The sequence below is a fragment of the Mizuhopecten yessoensis genome, unplaced genomic scaffold (genome assembly GCF_002113885.1).
Source record: "Mizuhopecten yessoensis strain PY_sf001 unplaced genomic scaffold, ASM211388v2 scaffold4387, whole genome shotgun sequence".
In the NCBI taxonomy this organism is placed as follows: Eukaryota; Metazoa; Mollusca; class Bivalvia; order Pectinida; family Pectinidae; genus Mizuhopecten; species Mizuhopecten yessoensis.
The window spans coordinates 134,172-155,182 of record NW_018405521.1 but is presented as its reverse complement, the minus strand read 5'-3'; the positions used below and the strand labels follow the sequence as shown (position 1 = coordinate 155,182).

Below are 21,011 nucleotides of genomic sequence, written 5' to 3'. Positions count from 1 at the left end.
AATTGAAAAAGGAAACATTGTTATACTTAGATGTAACTGAGATTGTCATTAAATTGATGTTTAGAATTCCGGTTCCATCCTGAAAAGCCGGATTGAATTTCAAGTTTTGTAACTGACACTGAGGTTTGACAGGTATTGATGCCAAATAAAATAAAACAGTTTGTCTGTAACTAGTTATAAATCGGCATATGTTGTGAAAAAGTAATACATTGCTAAAACAGGGCGTTGAACTCAGGTTAGTTGCCTGGACAATTACTGTTGATTTCGACATAAATGAATTACCCATTTCTTTTTAGAGTGGTCATGATGCATACATAAATTATGTAAACTATAACCAGACTTTCAAAAATGTTAATTATTTCATTCTTATTCTCAACAAATGGAAATCAAAAGCTGATAAAATTTTAGATGATGAAAAATAAATGTACACGTTGGCTTTTTGGTTAAATGCGGCTCTTTTTGAAAATTTCTCCTGGTAGAAATATTAACAGAACCTGGTTGATGACAAAAAGGATCTTCAGAAAACATCCACGTTTTTACCTTTTGTGCCTCTGACAAAAACTGAAATTAAAAACTCATGAAGCAGCGACAAAGAGATAAAAATGCAACGGCCATCAGTTCCAAGATTTTCTGGTTATTTTTCATCCTTCTGGATGAAGGCCGGTGGAGTGTGACGTCATAGTATGATAATCTCTGATAATACACTTTCGGTTTCCCCACTGAATGTCTACTTCCGGACGAAAAACATTTAATGGCAAGGTGTAGCAAGAGGAAGCAACTCTGTTTACGCAGGCATGTGTTACCATTAAAGAGCTTGAGTCGGGCGCCCGAGAGCTACACTCTTATCATAAGTAAAATTTATCTATATGAAAACAAAAGGATCTCTTGCATCCTGAAAAATTACTGCAAAAACATTTTCATCTGTGTGAAGTATTTTGTTTTGGGTTTCTTCGTTTTGTAAAATGAATTGTTGTGTTATAGCATTGATCCTAGAAAATTCAAGCAGTTGGATGAAAATACCTTTTAGTATAAGTGTTTGTTGTGTCTTGAATCGCAGGGACGAGAGACCACCCCGACTCTCAGGTCCAGGTGCTTCTGCACCTTCAGCTGTTAATAACAGATGGATACCTCCAAGTAGTGTGAAACGAGATGCGACACAAAACCCTGACGACAAACATGATCAAATCTTTCGAAAAGTTAGAGGGTAAGTCAGTCTTCATGTACATGCCACAATTTTATTCTTCGTTTGATAGTCTTGTACCTCATTCATAGAGCTTTAATCAAATCTTGAGGGAAGAACTACAATTTTCTTTCTTTAGGAATGATATGACCAGCTAAATTTTGAGCTTTTGTTCCGTTTTTTGGTAAGTTAATTTGTCTTATTCACAACTCGTGCTACTGTTGAATGCGTGCTGCAGTTTTGTATTTATGTAGACCAGGTGATTAGGTGAAGGTATGGTTTATAACAGGATGTTTACAGACTATTTTATCATCAAAGTTGCATGTCATGAGTACATAGTGTATTTTGTTGACTGAATAATTGTATTTCTGGTTTTTCTTCAATTTCCAGGATTCTTAACAAACTCACTCCTGAGAAGTTTGATAAGTTAAACCTTGAACTGCTAAATGTAGGACTCGACTCTAATGTGATCCTTAAAGGTGTCATTTTGTTGGTAAGTTGTATTGTTATTTATCGGTTAATATTTTTCTGCTGTCATGTCATTAGTTTGACTTGTCCGCTATTATTGGAAGATATGTCATGTGTTGTCATTTTGCTGATCTTTGCATCAATACTAAATATAAGAACTTAACATTTTGAGCAGATGTGTCTTTTGGACAGGATATATTTACAAACATACACTTAAAAAAATGGCATAAGATTATTATCAAATATAAACTTTATTTATTTTACAACAATTATGAAACAAGTAATTTCAACTTATATTGATCACTCTTGTGGGAGGAAACCGAAGTACCCGGAGAAAACCAACCACATTCCCAATTTCATTGAAAATAATGTTACATATATATATTCCTAATTCCAGAAATAGGCTGTTGTAAAAGTTTTAAGTAGAGAAAATGCTGATTTTCTGTTTGTAAGGTTGTATGGGGAAGGATTTTCTGTTTGTAAGGTTGTATGGGGAAGGATTTTCTGTTTGTAAGGTTGTATGGGGAAGGATTTTCTGTTTGTAAGGTTGTATGGGGAAGGATTTTCTGTTTGTAAGGTTGTATGGGGAAGGATTTTCTGTTTGTAAGGTTGTATGGGGAAGGATTTTCTGTTTGTAAGGTTGTATGGGGAAGGATTTTCTGTTTGTAAGGTTGTATGGGGAAGGATTTTCTGTTTGTAAGGTTGTATGGGGAAGGATTTTCTGTTTGTAAGGTTGTATGGGGAAGGATTTTCTGTTTGTAAGGTTGTATGGGGAAGGATTTTCTGTTTGTAAGGTTGTATGGGGAAGGATTTTCTGTTTGTAAGGTTGTATGGGGAAGGATTTTCTGTTTGTAAGGTTGTATGGGGAAGGATTTTCTGTTTGTAAGGTTGTATGGGGAAGGATTTTCTGTTTGTAAGGTTGTATGGGGAAGGATTTTCTGTTTGTACGGTTGTATGGGGAAGGATTTTCTGTTTGTACGGTTGTATGGGGAAGGATTTTCTGTTTGTACGGTTGTATGGGGAAGGATTTTCTGTTTGAAAGGTTGTATGGGGAAGGATTTTCTGTTTGTAAGGCTGTATGGGGAAGGATTTTCTGTTTGTACGGTTGTATGGGGAAGGATTTTCTGTTTGAAAGGCTGTATGGGGAAGGATTTTCTGTTTGAAAGGCTGTATGGGGAAGGATTTTCTGTTTGCAAGGTTGTATGGGGAAGGATTTTCTGATTGTAAGGTTGTATGGGGAAGGACTTTCTGTTTGTAAGGTTGTATGGGGCAGGATTTTCTGTTTGTAAGGTTGTATGGGGAAGGATGTTCTGTTTGTAAGGTTGTATGGGGCAGGATTTTCTGTTTGTAAGGTTGGATGGGGAAGGATTTTCTGTTTGTTTGGTTGTATGGGGAAGGATTTTCTGATTGTAAGGTTGTATGGGGAAGGACTTTCTGTTTGTAAGGTTGTATGGGGCAGGATTTTCTGTTTGTAAGGTTGTATGGGGAAGGACTTTCTGTTTGTAAGGTTGTATGGGGCAGGATTTTCTGTTTGTAAGGTTGGATGGGGAAGGATTTTCTGTTTGTAAGTTTGTATGGGGAAGGATTTTCTGTTTGGAAGGTTGTATGGGGAAGGATTTTCTGTTTGTAAGGTTGTATGGGGAGGAATTACTGACTTATTGGTCCATACTTGACACAGTGGAAACATTGTATAGACATAGCATTACATAGCTCCAGCACACGCACATTCATACACACATAGGGAGATATAAGCCAGGTGTTATAGGACTAGTAGTTAGTGCCAAATAAGGCAACTCCTGCGAATCCTCAAAATTGTATTGATTAATGTATATATGCTTATTGTATTTATTGTATATCTATGTACTGTATAGTGCTTTAGATTGGCTTATGTTAGCTAGATATATAGGGCGCTATATCAAATGTTATATATTATTATTATAGGTTTAGGTAACATAGCATTGTAAATTTGTGATGTACCTTACAAGATCACTGTGAATCAATAAAATAATTCATCTTGGCACATACATTGATGTCATATTGCTAAACCCTTCTGTAGTCATCAATCACAAGAATCCCGACATTGTGGTTTTCGTTAGGAGAGGGATATGTTGTTGCCATTTTCCCTCTCATAGTCCTAGATTCCCTAAAAGACTTATACACTTGTAAAATTATATTTAGCATTATTGGCTAGCAAAACATGTTTCCATGACAAGGTTGGAAATAAACAGTACATATTATTCTTAATGCAATGATAAGTTGATATAGAAATTCAGTTTTGATACACAGCCCCCAGAGCTCACCCTGGACCTAAAAAATCAGTAGCCAAAAAAGTCGCCCTGTTTGAATTTCTGTAGCCATTTTTTTTTTAAACAGTGGCCATACTTTTACAGCCTCCAACCGTTGCGGATAGGCCCTCCATTAAAATCATTAAATGTTTAATATTGTTTGAAGTGCAATACTATTCAACATGATGTTAAATTAAGGAGTGCTCTGTTAAATTATTTTTTTTGTTATACATTATGTTTATAATTTAATGCATCATGTGAATTTTTTTTAATCCTTTCAGATTATATGGCTGTAATTTGAAGTAAACATGATTGAAATTAAAATGCTGAAAATTTCCACCAGAACTTAAAAAACAAAATCCAAAATCAAACGTAGCCTCAGTGATAGTGCAATATTGATCATTATTTTTCCTGTGTTTACATCCACCGTAATTCATGTTTTATGTAAAAAAAAAAAGGTCACACATTTCAAATGTAAATGGCAGTAGAACACATTTGAAAGGAAATGGCCTTTCCCGTGCACGTGTCGTCGATTGGCACCTAATACAAGCGACCGTCGAAGTAATTCTGAATGGTTTGCTGTTCTAAAAACTGCATAACTGCTATGCTAAATATCTTTTCTCGATCACTTGAAATTGTAAAACGTCTTCCCGCGAAAATGCACAGTCGGATAAGATATAGGACCTATCGTTTTAAGTGATCTGAAAGGCCGAAAATCGGCACTTCGTTATGGTGTTTCAAGGCGATACTTATACTTTCTAATCAAACATATCGTACGTATTTATGCTTACTACGGTAGGTAAATGTACACTCATTTAAATATACTGAACGCATAAATTTGTTGGATGCGCTGTTTGAACAAGTTTATCAGATCGGCTAACGGCGCCATCAAATGTATGTGTGCGAGACCGTCTATGTGTGACTCGCTTATCAGACTGTTTTCTCAATGTCAATGGGTCATCCAATTAACTTGACCCCACTGTCCGTTATTGTACAAGAATTATAACACCTCTTGCCATCTGAAGCTTCATAATTGACTTAACAACTTAGACAAAAGCATTAATTAACTCGCAGTCGTACAGCGCGCGCTTATCTGTGACGGCCCTGCTTATGTTTACGCAATCAGTGTCGGGCACAATACACACGTGAGCTCATGTAGACGGATCGTTTTCTGGGATTAAGATACAGAGTTTTCCCCATTTTTAAAACTAAGTAGTCAATTTAGAAGCCATATCAAATTTTAAGTAGCCAATCAAAAATAAAAGTAGCCGACAGCGTGAGCCCTGGGCTCCTTATTTTGTCGATAGGCAGTGTAGTCCAAATTTTGACATACCAATTTCTTGTGTGTTTCTAGATATTTGAAAAAGCACTTGATGAGCCCAAGTACAGTTCTATGTACGCACAGTTATGCCATCAACTATGTGACGATTCACCAAACTTTGAACCACCTGCTTCTAAAACAACTGTAAGTAGTACTTCTGTCTTCTTGCATTCAGTGTAGGATGTGATTTTGGTATCATTGTGAATATTCGTTGTTTAATTCTGATTGATCTTCTGTCTTTTTCATTACAGTTATTTTGTTTGTCGTTAAAGATTACATGTCGGGTGGATTGTCATGATTCTCACTTTCTCCTTGTTGTAGACTTTCCGTCGCCTGCTTTTGAACAAGTGCCAAGATGAATTTGAAAACAGGTCAAAAGCCACAGAACTTGAAGGTAGGAGGATTTCGGGTGCCTATGCCTGAAATATAGCTTAAAAGTTGCCATATTTCAAGCAGACTTGATAGAAAATTTCGTGTCTTTCACAATAATCTGGTGGAAGTCTTTAAACAATCAAGGGAAATGTGAACTATTGCTATCACTTTTCTTGCTCTGCTAATGGTTGAAAAAATAGATGCATTTGTGATATCACCTATGTCGTTTATCATGGATTTTTTTTACATGTATACAGCAGTTATATGAAAAAAGTACTTAATAATGAAATCTATTAAATAAAGTTAATTCACCAGCTTCATGCCATGCCATGTGTTTCAAATCATCTTGTGTAAGAAGTATACATTCAGACATCTTATCTTATGACAGTATTTGACCGAAAAGATGGCACGTTCAGTGCCGAGGAAGCAGAGAAGTACCACATTGCCAAAAGGAAAATGCTTGGTAACATCAAGTTTATTGGTGAGTCTCCATTTAACTATGCTGAAATTTCAACTTTTTTATTTTGTGAAAATTGATGTGGGAAATAACTTAAAGGAAACTGCAGGACAGCCAGTCATAGACATCCAGGCAGTCCAGACAGATTCTAAGGTAGCCTCCCGGTCTTGGGGACCAGACAAAGTTGAGTTGGGTGGGATGGGGAGAGAGATATGTACTAAAGTTTATACTACCCTCATAGTTGGTAACATTGGAAAGAAAGTTATTTTATCAACATAGATTAAATGATATGTTTCATTCTTATAAGGCGAACTCGGAAAACTTGAAATGCTCCACGAAGGAATTCTACACAGGTGCATTAAGCAGCTTCTTGAGAAGAAAAAGAATGTACCGATCCAGGACATGGTGGAAGACTTGGAGTGCCTCTGTCAGATAATGCGGACAGTTGGGCGCCGCCTTGACTCACCCAAGGCGAAAGTATGTACACTTCAAAGTAGTCACAGAAGTATTTTTTTATGGTTACATTTTGTATGAGTACCTGGCTTATCCTGTTGAAATACGATGTAGATGTCTTTGGTTTATCAGGTTTAGCTTCCATGTTACAGCTGCAATCAGTTAAGGACACAGTTATTGGGATGGAAATTTGTCTAGTTTAATAGATTAAAAGTTTTTGTCTTTTTTTAAGATCTCAACTTTTATTACTGTATAGAGTGCATACATATTCTTTCCCTTTGCAGTCATGGATGGATCAGTATTTTCAGCGAATTCAAACTTTCGCTAAGAACCCGGAATTCCCCTCCAGGATTCGGTTTATGCTGCGAGATGCGACAGATCTACGACGCAACAATGTAAGTGATAAGTAGTTCAGTCTGAAAAATAAGAATTAAACTTTTGGCAATCAGTTTTGAAGGTTAGTTAATGAAGCTGTTATCTGGTGAAACATTCATTGAAGCATGTCCTTTTCTCTGTCTGTTGATACAGTGGGTTCCCAGAACAAGTGGAATAGATCATGGTCCAAAAACCATCACACAGATACGACTAGAAGCTGCTGATGTAAGTTTCTTCAGACATTTTTTTGCCAGGATATGGTATTTCTATTTTATTTCAAGAAACAAAAATTTGAATGATATATTATGATCTTATATTTTACAATGAGATTGGTTTACTTTTTAAATTATAATATATTGACAACTTCATATTATAAATAAGAAGGGTTTCTTTAAACCGTGAATAATGTTTTTTGTAACGACTTTCTAGTATAAGATGCAATGGATTTAAATAGTTTTACACCATTTTAGGAGTATGGTGAATACATTCCACCACCTCAGTCACGTCAGTTTGGAAACAGATCAAGCATGAACGGAGGCATGCATCCCCAGTGGATGGCATCAAATCCGGGTCAGATGGGGGATTTGTTTGGAATGTCCTCACCAGGAATGATGATGGGTAGGTTATACTCTCCTTAGATTGTCCAAGTTTTTGAAATGTAATTTAAAGTTTGAGATCAAATGAGAAGATGAAAGTGAAAAGTCAGCTGTTTTTCTTAGCATTCCATTATTAATAAACATAATTGTTTCATATAATAAAATTGATATGTGACTTTTATTGAAAGCTATTGATTTCATTAGGAACAATTGGAACAGGTACTGGACCTGGAGTAATCCATGATGGACCTGGCTATCCCATGAATATGGGTAAGCCCAGGAACATGCAGCAGGGGCAGGGCTTTAACAACTTCAACAAGCCACGACAGGACGGGGGAGGGAGGGGTAATATGCGACAGAACCAGAATAACCAGCAGATGTCTGGGGGGCGCCAGTCTCCTCAGTCTCTACAGCAACAGCAGAAACAAGGTTAGCTACCCACTACAGAATGTCCCCTTAGTATGTAAGGGAGCTATACTACTTTGCTGTGTGTTTTTATAAAGTCATATCAAAGCCACTTTATCCTTACCCATTATCATGTCAAAATGGTTTATTTAGAGTTTCTATTTTTTGTTAAGTACTGAAAACAGTTTTGTTAATATTTTTCTTTTGTTTTATCATAATATCGATGTGATTTAATGTTTCAATCTAGTACAGACTGATTTTATATTTACAATACATTGAATTACTGAATGAAAGTTTCTTTTTTATACTGTAATTTAGCATTGAATTGCCAACCTTTCACAAGTATTGGACAATCTTATTTAACAGCTGTTTCCTTGTAAAATTGATTCTCTATATATGAATCATGATTGGTATAATAAATAACAAACATTTGTGCTGTGTTGCAGCAAGCACGGCGCCGCGAGACCTGCCTCCACGCTTCGCCAGACTGGCCCAGCAGCAACAACAACAAATTGCTCAGCAGGCTGCCAGCGCTAATGGCACAGCAGTCATGATACCAAGCACCAATGAGGAAATCAGTCTCAGACCGGCCAAGAACTTCACCGTTTTCAAGCCGAATACACCTAACAATCTTCCAAAGTCTGCACAGGTTGGATCACAGAATGCTATGATGAAGATGTCTCTGGGCCCTCCAGAACCACCAAAACCATTGCTGAACAAACAGGTGGGTTCCTTTATTGAATGTCCTGGTGGTACACATTGGAAATATTCAAGCAAATACACTAAAAGAAAATGTGACTCTTATCATATTTCAACATATATTTGTCCATAATTTAATTGGCAACATATGAGTTTCATTATGTTATTTTCAGGCCCAGATCACCATCAAGCAGGTGACACAAGACAAACCCAAGTCCAACAGGAAGGCAATACCAACAAAAGACGAAGTGATGAAAGCGACAGTAAGTTTTCTGAATTAAATTTGACAACAATTTTAGAAAGTTCTGTTTAAATTTCACATCATATTATATGGAAGTTTTATAATCAGCTGTGAGGAATTAAACAGAGCTATAAGATTATCATGTTGTGTACAAAACAGTATTTTCCAATAGTAGTAGCTGCTGTTGGATTTTAAGTAATGGATATAAGCCAAAAACGGCCAAATAAGTGAGGGAAAGGTTAAGGCCCAATAAGTGAGAGAAAGGTTAAGGGCCAATAAGTGAGAGAAAGGTTAAGGCCCTTTATGTTTAAGTATTGATACAGGTGTGGAAATAAAATTCTATTAATTGTAATTCACTTATGGGTGGAAATAGATCTAGGGTAAGCATTATAAATATGTATTAAGTTATGTGTGGAAATAGATCTAGGGTAAGCATTATAAATATGTATTAAGTTATGTGTGGAAATAGATCTAGGGTAAGCATTATAAATATTGTGTTTCAGATGACAATGTTGGACGAATACTTGGCTAATTGTGAAACAAACGAAGCTTTAAATTCATTCAAAGACATGAACTCTCCTAAGAAGTAAGTTTTTTTTTTTTTTTATATGCATATAGAAATCGTTTTGAATGATTATTATAATTTCAATAATCAATTTGTGATTTTTTTTGATGGATTCATGATTTAATTTTATCCTAAAAAAATGTTTTACTTTTAAAGGTTCCACCCAGACTTGCTAGCCCAGATGATGACAAAAACTGTGGACAAATCAGGTATGGAAGGTTTACCTTTATTATTGACTTTCTGAAAAAAATCTGATGATCATTTGATGGGGCAATGCCTGTACCATGGATCCTTTTTGCTCTTGTCCAAGTAAACAGTTCTCAGTTCAGATATTAAATCTGAAAACTTTTTCCGCATAACATTTATGAATATAAAAGTGGTAAATATGTGAATGACCAGTGGTAAATATGTGAATGACCAGAGTTTATTATGTAAAACAACTTAATCTGGGGCGTCAAGTCTTAACATTTTGTATTTTAAATTTCAGACTCTGAACGTGAAAGTGTGATGAAGTTGATCTCAGCAATGAAGGCAGAGAACCTAATTACATCTGATCAGTTTATGGAGGTAACTTATACTAACAGTTAACACTTTAATTAAAATAACTGCAAAGGAAATAAGGAAAAGATACAGAATTCAGACACATACATTCCCAAGTTATTGACTACAATGAAATTTAACATTAAATCATCAACATTGTAAAAATTTGAACAAAAACATAAAAGCAAGCAATGTACTTAAAAATATTGAGACAAAGAAAATATTCCGACTCTACGAATTGGTGATTTTAATTTCTCAATAAAAACTTGCCAACTTTTACACCCCTTCAAATTAGCATCTACAAAATGTCTACGGTTCCCCCAATAATGAAGCTCAGGTGTCGGGACAAGCTTCTTTAATACAGTCCTCTTAAATACACTCCTCTTAAATACAATCCTTAAAAAGTAAAATGGTTGTTTCCCCAAACTGATACTACTTCTAAACTTAATTATTGTGATTAGTATTTCTATAATCAGCAGCATTCAATTTGTTTTATCTGTATTAGGGCCTTCAATCTCTACTGGAGAAAATGGCTGAGCTGGAATCTGAGGTACCGCTCGTGAAGTCCTACATCTCCAAGTTTGCTGCTATGGGTGTGACAGAGGGAGTGATCAATATTCAGGAGTTGTCGGTTCCCATGGAGAATGGTACCTACTACCCGCTGTTCTTACTCTGCCTGCAACAAATGCACAAACTCAAGGACAAGAACTGGCTGGTGTCAAACTTCAATGAAAGCAAAGTTTCTTTACAGAATATGTTACCAGGTAAGATCTGCATTTAATGCTGTAGTGAAATAGTTATTTTAGATTTAACATTTGTCTTAAGTAATTAACAAAATGTGTGTGAAATGTTTATATGTTTTACCAAATTTATCGATATCTACTGCAGTTCAGTAGAACAAAGGTTAGTCATTGTCCTGTTACTTCCAAGTCGGACATGACGAGTTAACGTCATGGGCTTATTTCTGGATTAGTAGGTTAAATATTCTGATGCGATGTGTTATGTTGGTGGTGGTTTACAGATAAAATTTTGAAAAAGAATGACAAGGTTTAGTTGAAATGTGGCAAAAACTCAATTTGACTATTACCTATCACTTTGACATATATGCTGTACATGTTGATATACTCATTCAAATGGAATTTCAGTGAAAATTAACCAATGAAAATATTTCCAGTTTTGTAAAGAAAGTTGTGATTTGCTGTAGAAATTGACCAGACTAAAGAGCGTATGATGGAGATTCTGGAGGACCGTGGCCTGAGCTTCATGTTCCCACTGCTGCGTGTCCAGGCCGAGCTGTGGAAGCAGGTGCAGGCCGAGCCAGGGGCCACTGCTACATTCAAATGGATCAAGGAAAACGTAGACATTGATCTTCACCACTCCCCAGGCTTCATCAACATCCTCACTGCATGGTATGTACCAAAGATTTGTTAATAAAATGGATTTTTTTCCTGTATTTTAAGGTCTCCCAAGACAACAATTTCCAATGATGCAGGAAGCTTCTAGGTCCAAAGTTAACATTGTGAATGTAGTTCCCTCTCCCTGCAAATCTTAAAATCAAACACTCCTTTAGGATGGAAAGGTTCTAAGGTGTTTGATTAAAATTGTTATTTTCTCTACGCCCTAGGTCTCCTAACCCATTGAGGAGGGGTTCACGTTTACTGTACTTTATATTAGAGAACTAACACTTTTAGGTATAGTTTATTTATTGGGAATTATTCCAAACTTGGTAGGAATATTTTCTTTGGTTTCCAATTTGCTAGTAAGGATTTTTTTATTTTTTTTACAGTTTGCTGAAGTACATCACGATGGACACAACTCTTGGGAAAGATGTGGACACTTCTGCTGTTCCAGAGAAAGCCGCCACAGAGAAGGAGAAGCAGAGACTTGACAAACTAAAGGTAACATTTTGCTTGGCAACGGCTAGTTTTTGGGATTGTCTATCTCTGTATGTATATGGCTAGTTTTTGGGATTGTCTATCTTTGTATGTATATTGCTAGTTTTTGGGATTGTTTATCTTTGTATGTATATGGCTAGTTTTTGGGATTGTCTATTTTGTATGTATATGGCTTGTTTTTGGGATTGTCCACTATGTATATGGCTAGTTTTTGGGATTGTCTATCTTTGTATGTATATGATGTATATGGCTAGTTTTTGGGATTGTCTATCTTTGTATGTTTATGGTTATTTTTGGGATTGTCGATCTTTGTAAGTTTATGGCTATTTTTGGGATTGTCGATCTTTGTATGTATATGGTTAGTTTTTGGGATTGTCCATTGTATGTATATAGCTAGTTTTTGGGATTGTCTATCTTTGTATGTATATGGCTAGTTTTTGGGATTGTTTATCTTTGTATGTATATGGCTAGTTTTTGGGATTGTCTATTTTGTATGTATATGGCTTGTTTTTGGGATTGTCGATCTTTGCATGTTTATGGCTAGTTTTTGGGATTGTCTATCTATGTATGTATATGGCTAGTTTTGGGATTGTCTATCTATGTATGTATAAGACTAGTTGTTAAATGTGACTACTGAATGTAAATCATATCAATTTGGCAAGATTTTCACAGTGAAGCCAATCGTAAATCAGTTATCTCTAAAATATAAGTTCAGGCAAATTCAAACAATAGAATGTTAATTAATAATTGTGTCTTTTGAAAGTTGAGATCATCACAAAATTGTTCGAAGCACAACAAGAACAAAAAAATAATTCAGGATCTACTTGTTTGAAGACTGGTAGAGAAGTAAATCTACTTGATTGAAGACTGGTAGAGAAGTTAATCTCCTTGTTTGAAGACTGGTAGAGAAGTTAATCTACTTGATTGAAGACTGGTAGAGAAGTAAATATACTTGATTGAAGACTGGTAGAGAAGTTAATATACTTGTTTGAAGACTGGTAGAGGAGTTAATCAACTTGATTGAAGACTGGTAGAGAAGTTAATCTACTTGTTTGAAGACTGGTAGAGAAGTAAATATACTTGTTTGAAGACTGGTAGAGAAGTAAATCCACTTGTTTGAAGACTGGTAGAGAAGTAAATCTACTTGTTTGAAGACTGGTAGAGAAGTTAATCTACTTGATTGAAGACTGGTAGAGCAGTAAATCTACTTGTTTGAAGACTGGTAGAGAAGTTAATCTACTTGATTGAAGACTGGTAGAGAAGTTAATCTACTTGTTTGAAGACTGGTAGAGGAGTTAATCAACTTGATTGAAGACTGGTAGAGAAGTTAATCTACTTGTTTGAAGACTGGTAGAGAAGTAAATCTACTTGTTTGAAGACTGGTAGAGCAGTAAATGAAAATCGTTCTTCTTGTACATTCTCAAAAATATTGAAATTCAAAGTTCATCCTGCATGTTACATTAACAAAAAATATCCAAGAAAAAGTGTCTTAAAACTTAATGTAAAATCAGAGGTGCATTTAATTTTTTATTATCCACAGTAATATTCACGGGTCATGTTTATTTTAGGGAGTGCTACAGATGTTCCTGCATGAACACCTAGACCTGCAGGTCGAGTCACTGTATGCAGCCCAGGTGTTCTGTCACTCTCATCACTTCCCCAAAGGTAAGGTACACCACTGATATATTCTAGATACACCACGTTAAGAAGAACGAGACATGGTGTATAGGACCCACATGAGTTTCAATTTCATGTCATTGATGAATAAAGTATTAAAATTTTCTTCATTGTTTGCAAGTCTCTGCTAAACTTGAGTATTTGAATCTGAAACAAGATCAAGATCCTTTTATGACTATTAAACATTACCAAGAAAAATGCTTATGTTCAGAACATCTTTTCTCTGACCATCAAGTGTCATTTCTCATTACAATGCCACTATGAGAGTATAACACAAGGCAATGATTGGTTTGTATCCTCGGTATAACACAGTAATTATACAAATAAATGTGAGTGATATTGTATGTATTTCACGTGTAATTTTGTATTCCCATCTACAGGTATGTTACTGAGGTTGTTCATGCACTTTTATGATATGGAGATAATGGAAGAGGAATCATTTTTGAAGTGGAAGGAAGAAGTAAATGATGAACACCCCGGGAAAGGAAAGGCTCTGTTCCAGGTAAACATTGTTAGAGTATATACTTGTGTCTGTAACAGTGGCGTGTATGTGATGGTGTATACTTGTGTCTGTAACAGTGGCGTGTATGTGATTGTGTATACTTGTGTATGTGATGGTTTAACTTGTCTGTAACAGTGGCGTGTATGTGATGGGGTATACTTGTGTCTGTAACAGTGGCGTGTATGTGATGATGTATACTTGTGTCTGTAACAGTGGCGTGTATGTGATGATGTATACTTGTGTCTGTAACAGTGGCGTGTATGTGATGATTGTGTATACTTGTGTATGTGATGGTTTAACGTGTCTGTAACAGTGGCGTGTATGTGATGGTGTATACTTGTCTGTAACAGTGGCGTGTATGTGATTGTGTATACTTGTGTATGTGATGGTTTAACTTGTCTGTAACAGTGGCGTGTATGTGATGGTGTATACTTGTGTTTGTAACAGTGGCGTGTATGTGATGGTGTATACTTGTGTCTGTAACAGTGGCGTGTATGTGATGGTGTATACTTGTCTGTGACAGTGGCGTGTATGTGATTGTGTATACTTGTGTATGTGATGGTTTAACTTGTCTGTAACAGTGGCGTGTATGTGATGGTGTATACTTGTGTTTGTAACAGTGGCGTGTATGTGATGGTGTATACTTGTGTCTGTAACAGTGGCGTGTATGTGATGGTGTATACTTGTGTCTGTAACAGTGGCGTGTATGTGATGGTGTATACTTGTGTCTGTAACAGTGGCGTGTATGTGATGGTGTATACTTGTGTCTGTAACAGTGGCGTGTATGTGATGGTGTATACTTGTGTCTGTAACAGTGGCGTGTATGTGATGGTGTATACTTGTGTCTGTAACAGTGGCGTGTATGTGATGGTGTATACTTGTGTCTGTAACAGTGGCGTGTATGTGATGGTGTATACTTGTGTCTGTAACAGTGGCGTGTATGTGATGGTGTATACTTGTGTCTGTAACAGTGGCGTGTATGTGATGGTGTATACTTGTGTCTGTAACAGTGGCGTGTATGTGATGGTGTATACTTGTGTCTGTAACAGTGGCGTGTATGTGATGGTGTATACTTGTGTCTGTAACAGTGGCGTGTATGTGATGGTGTATACTTGTGTCTGTAACAGTGGCGTGTATGTGATGGTGTATACTTGTGTCTGTAACAGTGGCGTGTATGTGATGGTGTATACTTGTGTCTGTAACAGTGGCGTGTATGTGATGGTGTATACTTGTGTCTGTAACAGTGGCGTGTATGTGATGGTGTATACTTGTGTCTGTAACAGTGGCGTGTATGTGATGGTGTATACTTGTGTCTGTAACAGTGGCGTGTATGTGATGGTGTATACTTGTGTCTGTAACAGTGGCGTGTATGTGATGGTGTATACTTGTGTCTGTAACAGTGGCGTGTATGTGATGGTGTATACTTGTGTCTGTAACAGTGGCGTGTATGTGATGGTGTATACTTGTGTCTGTAACAGTGGCGTGTATGTGATGGTGTATACTTGTGTTTGTAACAGTGGCGTGTATGTGATGGTGTATACTTGTGTCTGTAACAGTGGCGTGTATGTGATGGTGTATACTTGTGTTTGTAACAGTGGCGTGAATGTGATGGTGTATACTTGTGTTTGTAACAGTGGCAAGTATGTGATGGTGTATACTTGTGTCTGTAACAGTGGCGTGTATGTGATGGTGTATACTTGTGTTTGTAACAGTGGCGTGTTTGCGATGGTGTTTACTTGTGTAGGTAATAGTGGCATGTATGTTGGGGTGCAGCACCAACAAGTACCATATTTAAAAGGCGGTCTTCAAACTTTCATTGGAACTGCAAACTCTTAAACCATGAAAGGTCATACCAGATATTTTCCAGTGTCAAGGATATGTGTGATCAAGTGATTCAATCTTTAAATAAAAGTTTTGGAATGTTATTTATAGAATTGTTTTTAGTTTAAAGTTAAAATTAAGTGTAAATCTGTGGGGTGTGATATGAATTTGCCATCCTAATTCAGAAATTAATATTGAATTTGTAGGTAAATCAATGGTTGACCTGGCTTGAGCAAGCTGAGGAGGAATCTGATGAGGAAGATGATTAAATCCCTGTTTAGGGAGGATGCAAGGAGATTTAAAATATTTCAACCTTGGTGTTGTTATCACTAAAATCGATGGGAACATTTCCTATTCCTTACTTGTCATCGACAAATAGACAAAAATATAAATATCAAATGGTAAAAAGTAACATTAAGAAAATTTTTGACATTTACAATTTTCTGAGACATTGCATAGGACTATCTTAAAATACTGGATATATCAAAATAAGTGAAATGTGATATGTATTATGGATGCGGTTGACCACAGACACTAAAGACTGGAACACACCGTCTGAACAGTGATGACATAGGCCACAACACTAGTAAAGGGAACAGTTACAAGTGCAAAGTGCATTTGGAACCAACAAATGTTTCCATGCTAAGTTGGAGAGAAAACAAAACATCCCTATTGTCTCACCATGTGGAAAGATAGAGCATTAACAAACCCAAGCTGGAGTTTGGCTATCAGTCAGTCACGCTTTTCACCTCCCAGGATCTGTGATGTGTTACAGTCAAACAAACAAAGACATTTGGAGCATAATCTTTTGTACAGATCTTTAGTACCGCTGAAAAAGGGAAAGGCAATATTTCGAAAAATTGTGTGAAAGGAGTGTGATCTTTAATTTTGTAGTAATTGAAATGTACAGAATCCGATGTAATCTGGAAGATGAGAAAAAGTAACTTTGAAAAATTATCATCCTAATTGACTATGACTTTAGTGCATATCTTAGCAATCATGACTTTTACTTACAGAAAGTTGCCTTTCCATAACTCATATTTATTGCTGTATACTATTTATTCTCTGGTCTTTATAACAAATGCTGATCAGAAACAAAGGGTGCTCTTATAGATAATAGATTCTGGTATGGTCATACCATCAACATTGCTTTATGCCAGCACCTTGTGAATATGTAAAAGATTTGTATGCAAACATATTTTAAAGACTATGGTTAAGTCATGCAATTGTGATATCATTATTGATAACTTAGTTGTGTAAGTTATTAACATTAGAGCTGCCATCTAGAAACTAAGTATTATTCTGTTAAAAACAAAAAAAGTGATCATGTACCAATTCCCACTAGTAAATTATGTTATCTATTGAACTAAATTGTAGCTTGTATTCCCGACCAATGATTAAGGGGGCTTGTTACAGCTCGTACTTCCTGCTATCAGAGTTTAGTGTGACGGTTATCTCTGTTGTTCCTATAAATTAAACATAAAAATACAAGGTTATGGTATAGAACTTGTGATGATATGTGAAGTTCTTTGTAAATGGTGCTCCCAACATTGATCTCTCATCAAACCTCTTCCTTAGTGTTAATCCATGCATAGAATTAATTGTCATACATATATACTAACAACATGCTAAACAGGAAATCTTTCCCATTCCAAATAAAGAATTACTGATTTAATTGAATTTATTTCCCTTTATAAGTAAAACATCGCAGTCACACCCAATTACAATGTTTTCAGGTCCTTATTTTGTGTGATAGTTCAGTTAAGTGGTTTGTTATTAGCATACTCACACAGCAGCACTTAACATTTACTGGAGACAATTGGTTTGGTATCCTGTGTTTCAGTTATAGTTATCATTGGCTGGAAAGTGTTCAGATTTCAATTTCAATGCATTTATTTTTGATCCAATAAAATACTTATATTTTCTGTGACATTACCTCCCTTTATGAATATGCTGCTCATTGATCTTCTCCTAGTGGTGTTGGTTTGATTGAAATAAATGAAGCTGTGGTGTTGAATAGTACCTTAAGCAGTAAATAGTGTTCCTGGGGACTATTTGGATAATGCACGCTAACTTGTTTGATTGAGATTCCTCGATGTGTAATACAGATAACGATTGACTGAACAAACATTGAAGCTTTTATTAGGAATTCTATTTGATAAAATTATACCTGTTAACAGATGATTGTTTTAAATGAGTAAGTTGTTTTGTGAAAAAGGTTGAGTAAAATTATTTCTGCATAAATTAATCATTTTGCTTGCAGGGTCTGCTTCATGTATTATTAGCATTATTGTGATAAAACATTTATAGCTTATTCTATTTGATATTTTGATATTTTTTGTTTTCCAAATTAGGTATAGCATTATAGCCCTCATTTGATGGGTATCGACTTGAAAGTGGATGAATGTTAGTCAAAATGCATATAACCATTTTTTGAAAAAAACATACTCGAAAGGTGTTTGGAATATATTATTCCACAATTATATATAATTATGATACTTTTTGCATGGAGTTTTGAACAGCTGAAGTCGGCATTTAGTTGGAAGTTGTACATATGGTTTGTTTTATACTTTGATAACATTCTCTCAGTTTTACAACATTTATAAATATTCTCTCTCTATATATATCACTATGTTGTTATTTTTGTTTTGTATTGAAGATGTGTTACTTTAGCAGCTTAAGTTAAACCAATCATTTCCATCAAACGTGTGGGACTGTTTGTTGAAGTAACCTATTTTCCTAAAATATTACCTGTCTTGATGTAGTGACGAAATTTCTGAGTGTCTGTATATTTTAACCAGTTAAAAAAACGTTTTGATAAAATCAAGCTGATGAATTAAAATTATTGTAATAAAGTCAAAAATGTAAAAAAATTATGGCATAAACTTTGAGTCCCAGAGTTGAATTTACACATTGATTGATGTTGATAATATATTCTGTGGAAACGATGTTTATCAATGTTCTGCTTAATGACAAGAGAAGTATTTACATAGTCATGTCATATGTCTGGTCACGTCTTTGAAAGTGTACTTATTTTAGTCCAAATAAAACTTCATGGTGTAAATAATTTCAATCTTGATTTCATTTTTAGCTCACCTGGTCTGAAGGACCTTATATTAGTGAGCTTATGCCGTGGCGCGTTGTCCGTCGTCGTCAACTTATCTCCTCCTAAACGCCAAAGAGGATTTCAACCAAATTTATTCTGAAGTATCACTAGAGGAGGGCAATCATTCCTTAAATAAAAGAGGTTGATTCGACCCCTGAGGCCAGGGGGGGCGGGGCCCTGAAGGGGAACTTGGCTAAATTTGCTTTAAAATGCATCTCCTCCTAAACACCAGAGAGGATTTCAACCAAATTCATTCAGAAGCATCGCTACAGGAGGGCAATCATTTCTGAAAAAAAAAAAAAAAGAGGTTGGTTCGACCCCTGAGGCCAGGGGGGCGGGGCCCTGAAGAGGAACTTAGCTAAATTTGCTTTAAAATGCATCTCCTCCTAAACACCAGAGGATTTCAACCAAATTTAGTCTGAAGCATCAGTAGGGATGGGTAATCATTTCTTAAATAAATGAAGTTGGTTCGACCCCTGAGGACAGGTGGAGGGGGCCCTAAAGAGGAACTTAGCTAAATTTGCTATAAAAAGCATCTCCTAAACACCAGAGAGGATTTCAACCAAATTTATTCTGAAGCATCACTAGAGGAGGGCAATCATTTCTTAAATAAAAGAGGTTGATTCGACCCCTGAGGCCAGGGGGGCGGGCCCTGAAGGGGAACTTAGCTAAATTTGCTTTAAAACGCATCTCCTCCTAAACACCGGAGAGGATTTCAACCAAATTTATTCTGAAGCATCACTAGACGAGGGCAATAAAAGGTGACTCAATTTTGTATATCCAGAGAGTATGCTCCCCTTGGGGTAGAAGGGCGGTGCCCAATAGGGGGAATATAGTAATAACTGTTTAATTTGAGGGATTTTGGGGCAAAAGGTATCCAATTTATGGCATTGCCCCCTGGGAGCAGAGAGGCGAGGTACAATAGGGAAACTGAGGTAGATATTTGAAATCCTTCTTTTTGGCTAGGGGGATTTAACACCAAATTTAGTGCAAATCATCCTTAGGCGAAGGGGACTCAATTTTGTAGAAATGGAGAGTTGCTCTTTGGGGGCAGGGCCAAATAAGGTTTGGTTTGGTTTGGTTTAGTTNTCCTAAAATGATTCTTGTTTGTGTAATGTCATTCTCACAAGGTCTTCAGTAGCGGGGTCAGCTCTGTCCTAAATTGATTCTTGTTTGTGTAATGACATNCGACTTTATAGTGCTACCTCACTGAAACATACTGCCGAAGACGCCCAGCAGGGCACCCCACCCGGTCACATTATACTAACAACGGGCGAACCAGTCGTCCCACTCCTAAATTGCTGAGCGTTAAGCAGGAGTAGAAACTACCATTTTTACAGACTGGTATGTCTCGGCCAAGGGGACAGAACCCAAAGCCTTCCTCACAGGGGCGAACGCTCAACTAAAGGCCAAAAGTGAGGCATTGTCAAGGGAGACATTAGGAAGAAGAAAGTTGTTTAGTAAGAAGAGAAAAGATAAGATCCCAACTTCAGTCGTCTCTTACGATCATGCAATGGGGGCAGCAGGTACAATTCTTACGCCCTACCTGCAGGGACTAAAGAAATTGAGGTAAATGTTTAGCCAACGTTTGGAAATAGTTGCAGTATTATAATTAATGAGAATTTTCCCCAATGTTGCTTAAATATCCAGGTGAGCGATACTGGGTCTCTTGTTTGATCTTGAATTCGACTGATGAAACCTAGATTGAGGAAATGGCTTTGTTTGGCTTTCGGAATAAACAATTTAATTTTTACATAGGTGCCTCTTACTTGCTATTTCAATTTTACTGTTTTACATAACATGGTAGTTGTCTCTGCTAATGGACAATCAGTCCTGAAGATTTTCTGTAACCTTGCAGCTGGAACTTAGGGTTGACATGTTGTAGCCAAAAGTTTTAAGTGTTTAATAGACACCTTTCCTTCTACTTTATCTTTAATTTCTAATAATTTAATCTTGCTTGTAACAAGCATTTTCATTGGCTTAAAAAATTATGTCCATAACATAAAAAATGACGTCGCCATTTGTAACGTCGCTTTTGATTGGCTGATACAGC

At 36.3% G+C, this 21,011-nt stretch overlaps 1 protein-coding gene across 1 annotated transcript; it reads left to right on the top strand.

The window, feature by feature from the left end:
* The first annotated feature begins 1,057 nt into the window (after positions 1 to 1,057).
* Positions 1,058 to 18,919, top strand: LOC110448930 (eukaryotic translation initiation factor 4 gamma 2-like). Its single transcript, XM_021495443.1, has 21 exons — positions 1,058 to 1,204; positions 1,571 to 1,673; positions 5,288 to 5,398; positions 5,576 to 5,648; positions 6,015 to 6,107; positions 6,391 to 6,560; positions 6,821 to 6,931; positions 7,065 to 7,136; positions 7,382 to 7,529; positions 7,712 to 7,936; positions 8,359 to 8,636; positions 8,785 to 8,874; positions 9,356 to 9,438; positions 9,574 to 9,626; positions 9,905 to 9,984; positions 10,463 to 10,721; positions 11,162 to 11,366; positions 11,744 to 11,855; positions 13,421 to 13,517; positions 13,910 to 14,031; positions 16,059 to 18,919. Exons 3-21 carry the CDS (start codon positions 5,327 to 5,329, stop codon positions 16,119 to 16,121), a joined length of 2,406 nt encoding a protein of 801 aa, XP_021351118.1. The 5' UTR covers positions 1,058 to 1,204; positions 1,571 to 1,673; positions 5,288 to 5,326; the 3' UTR covers positions 16,122 to 18,919.
* The last annotated feature ends 2,092 nt before the right edge of the window (positions 18,920 to 21,011 follow it).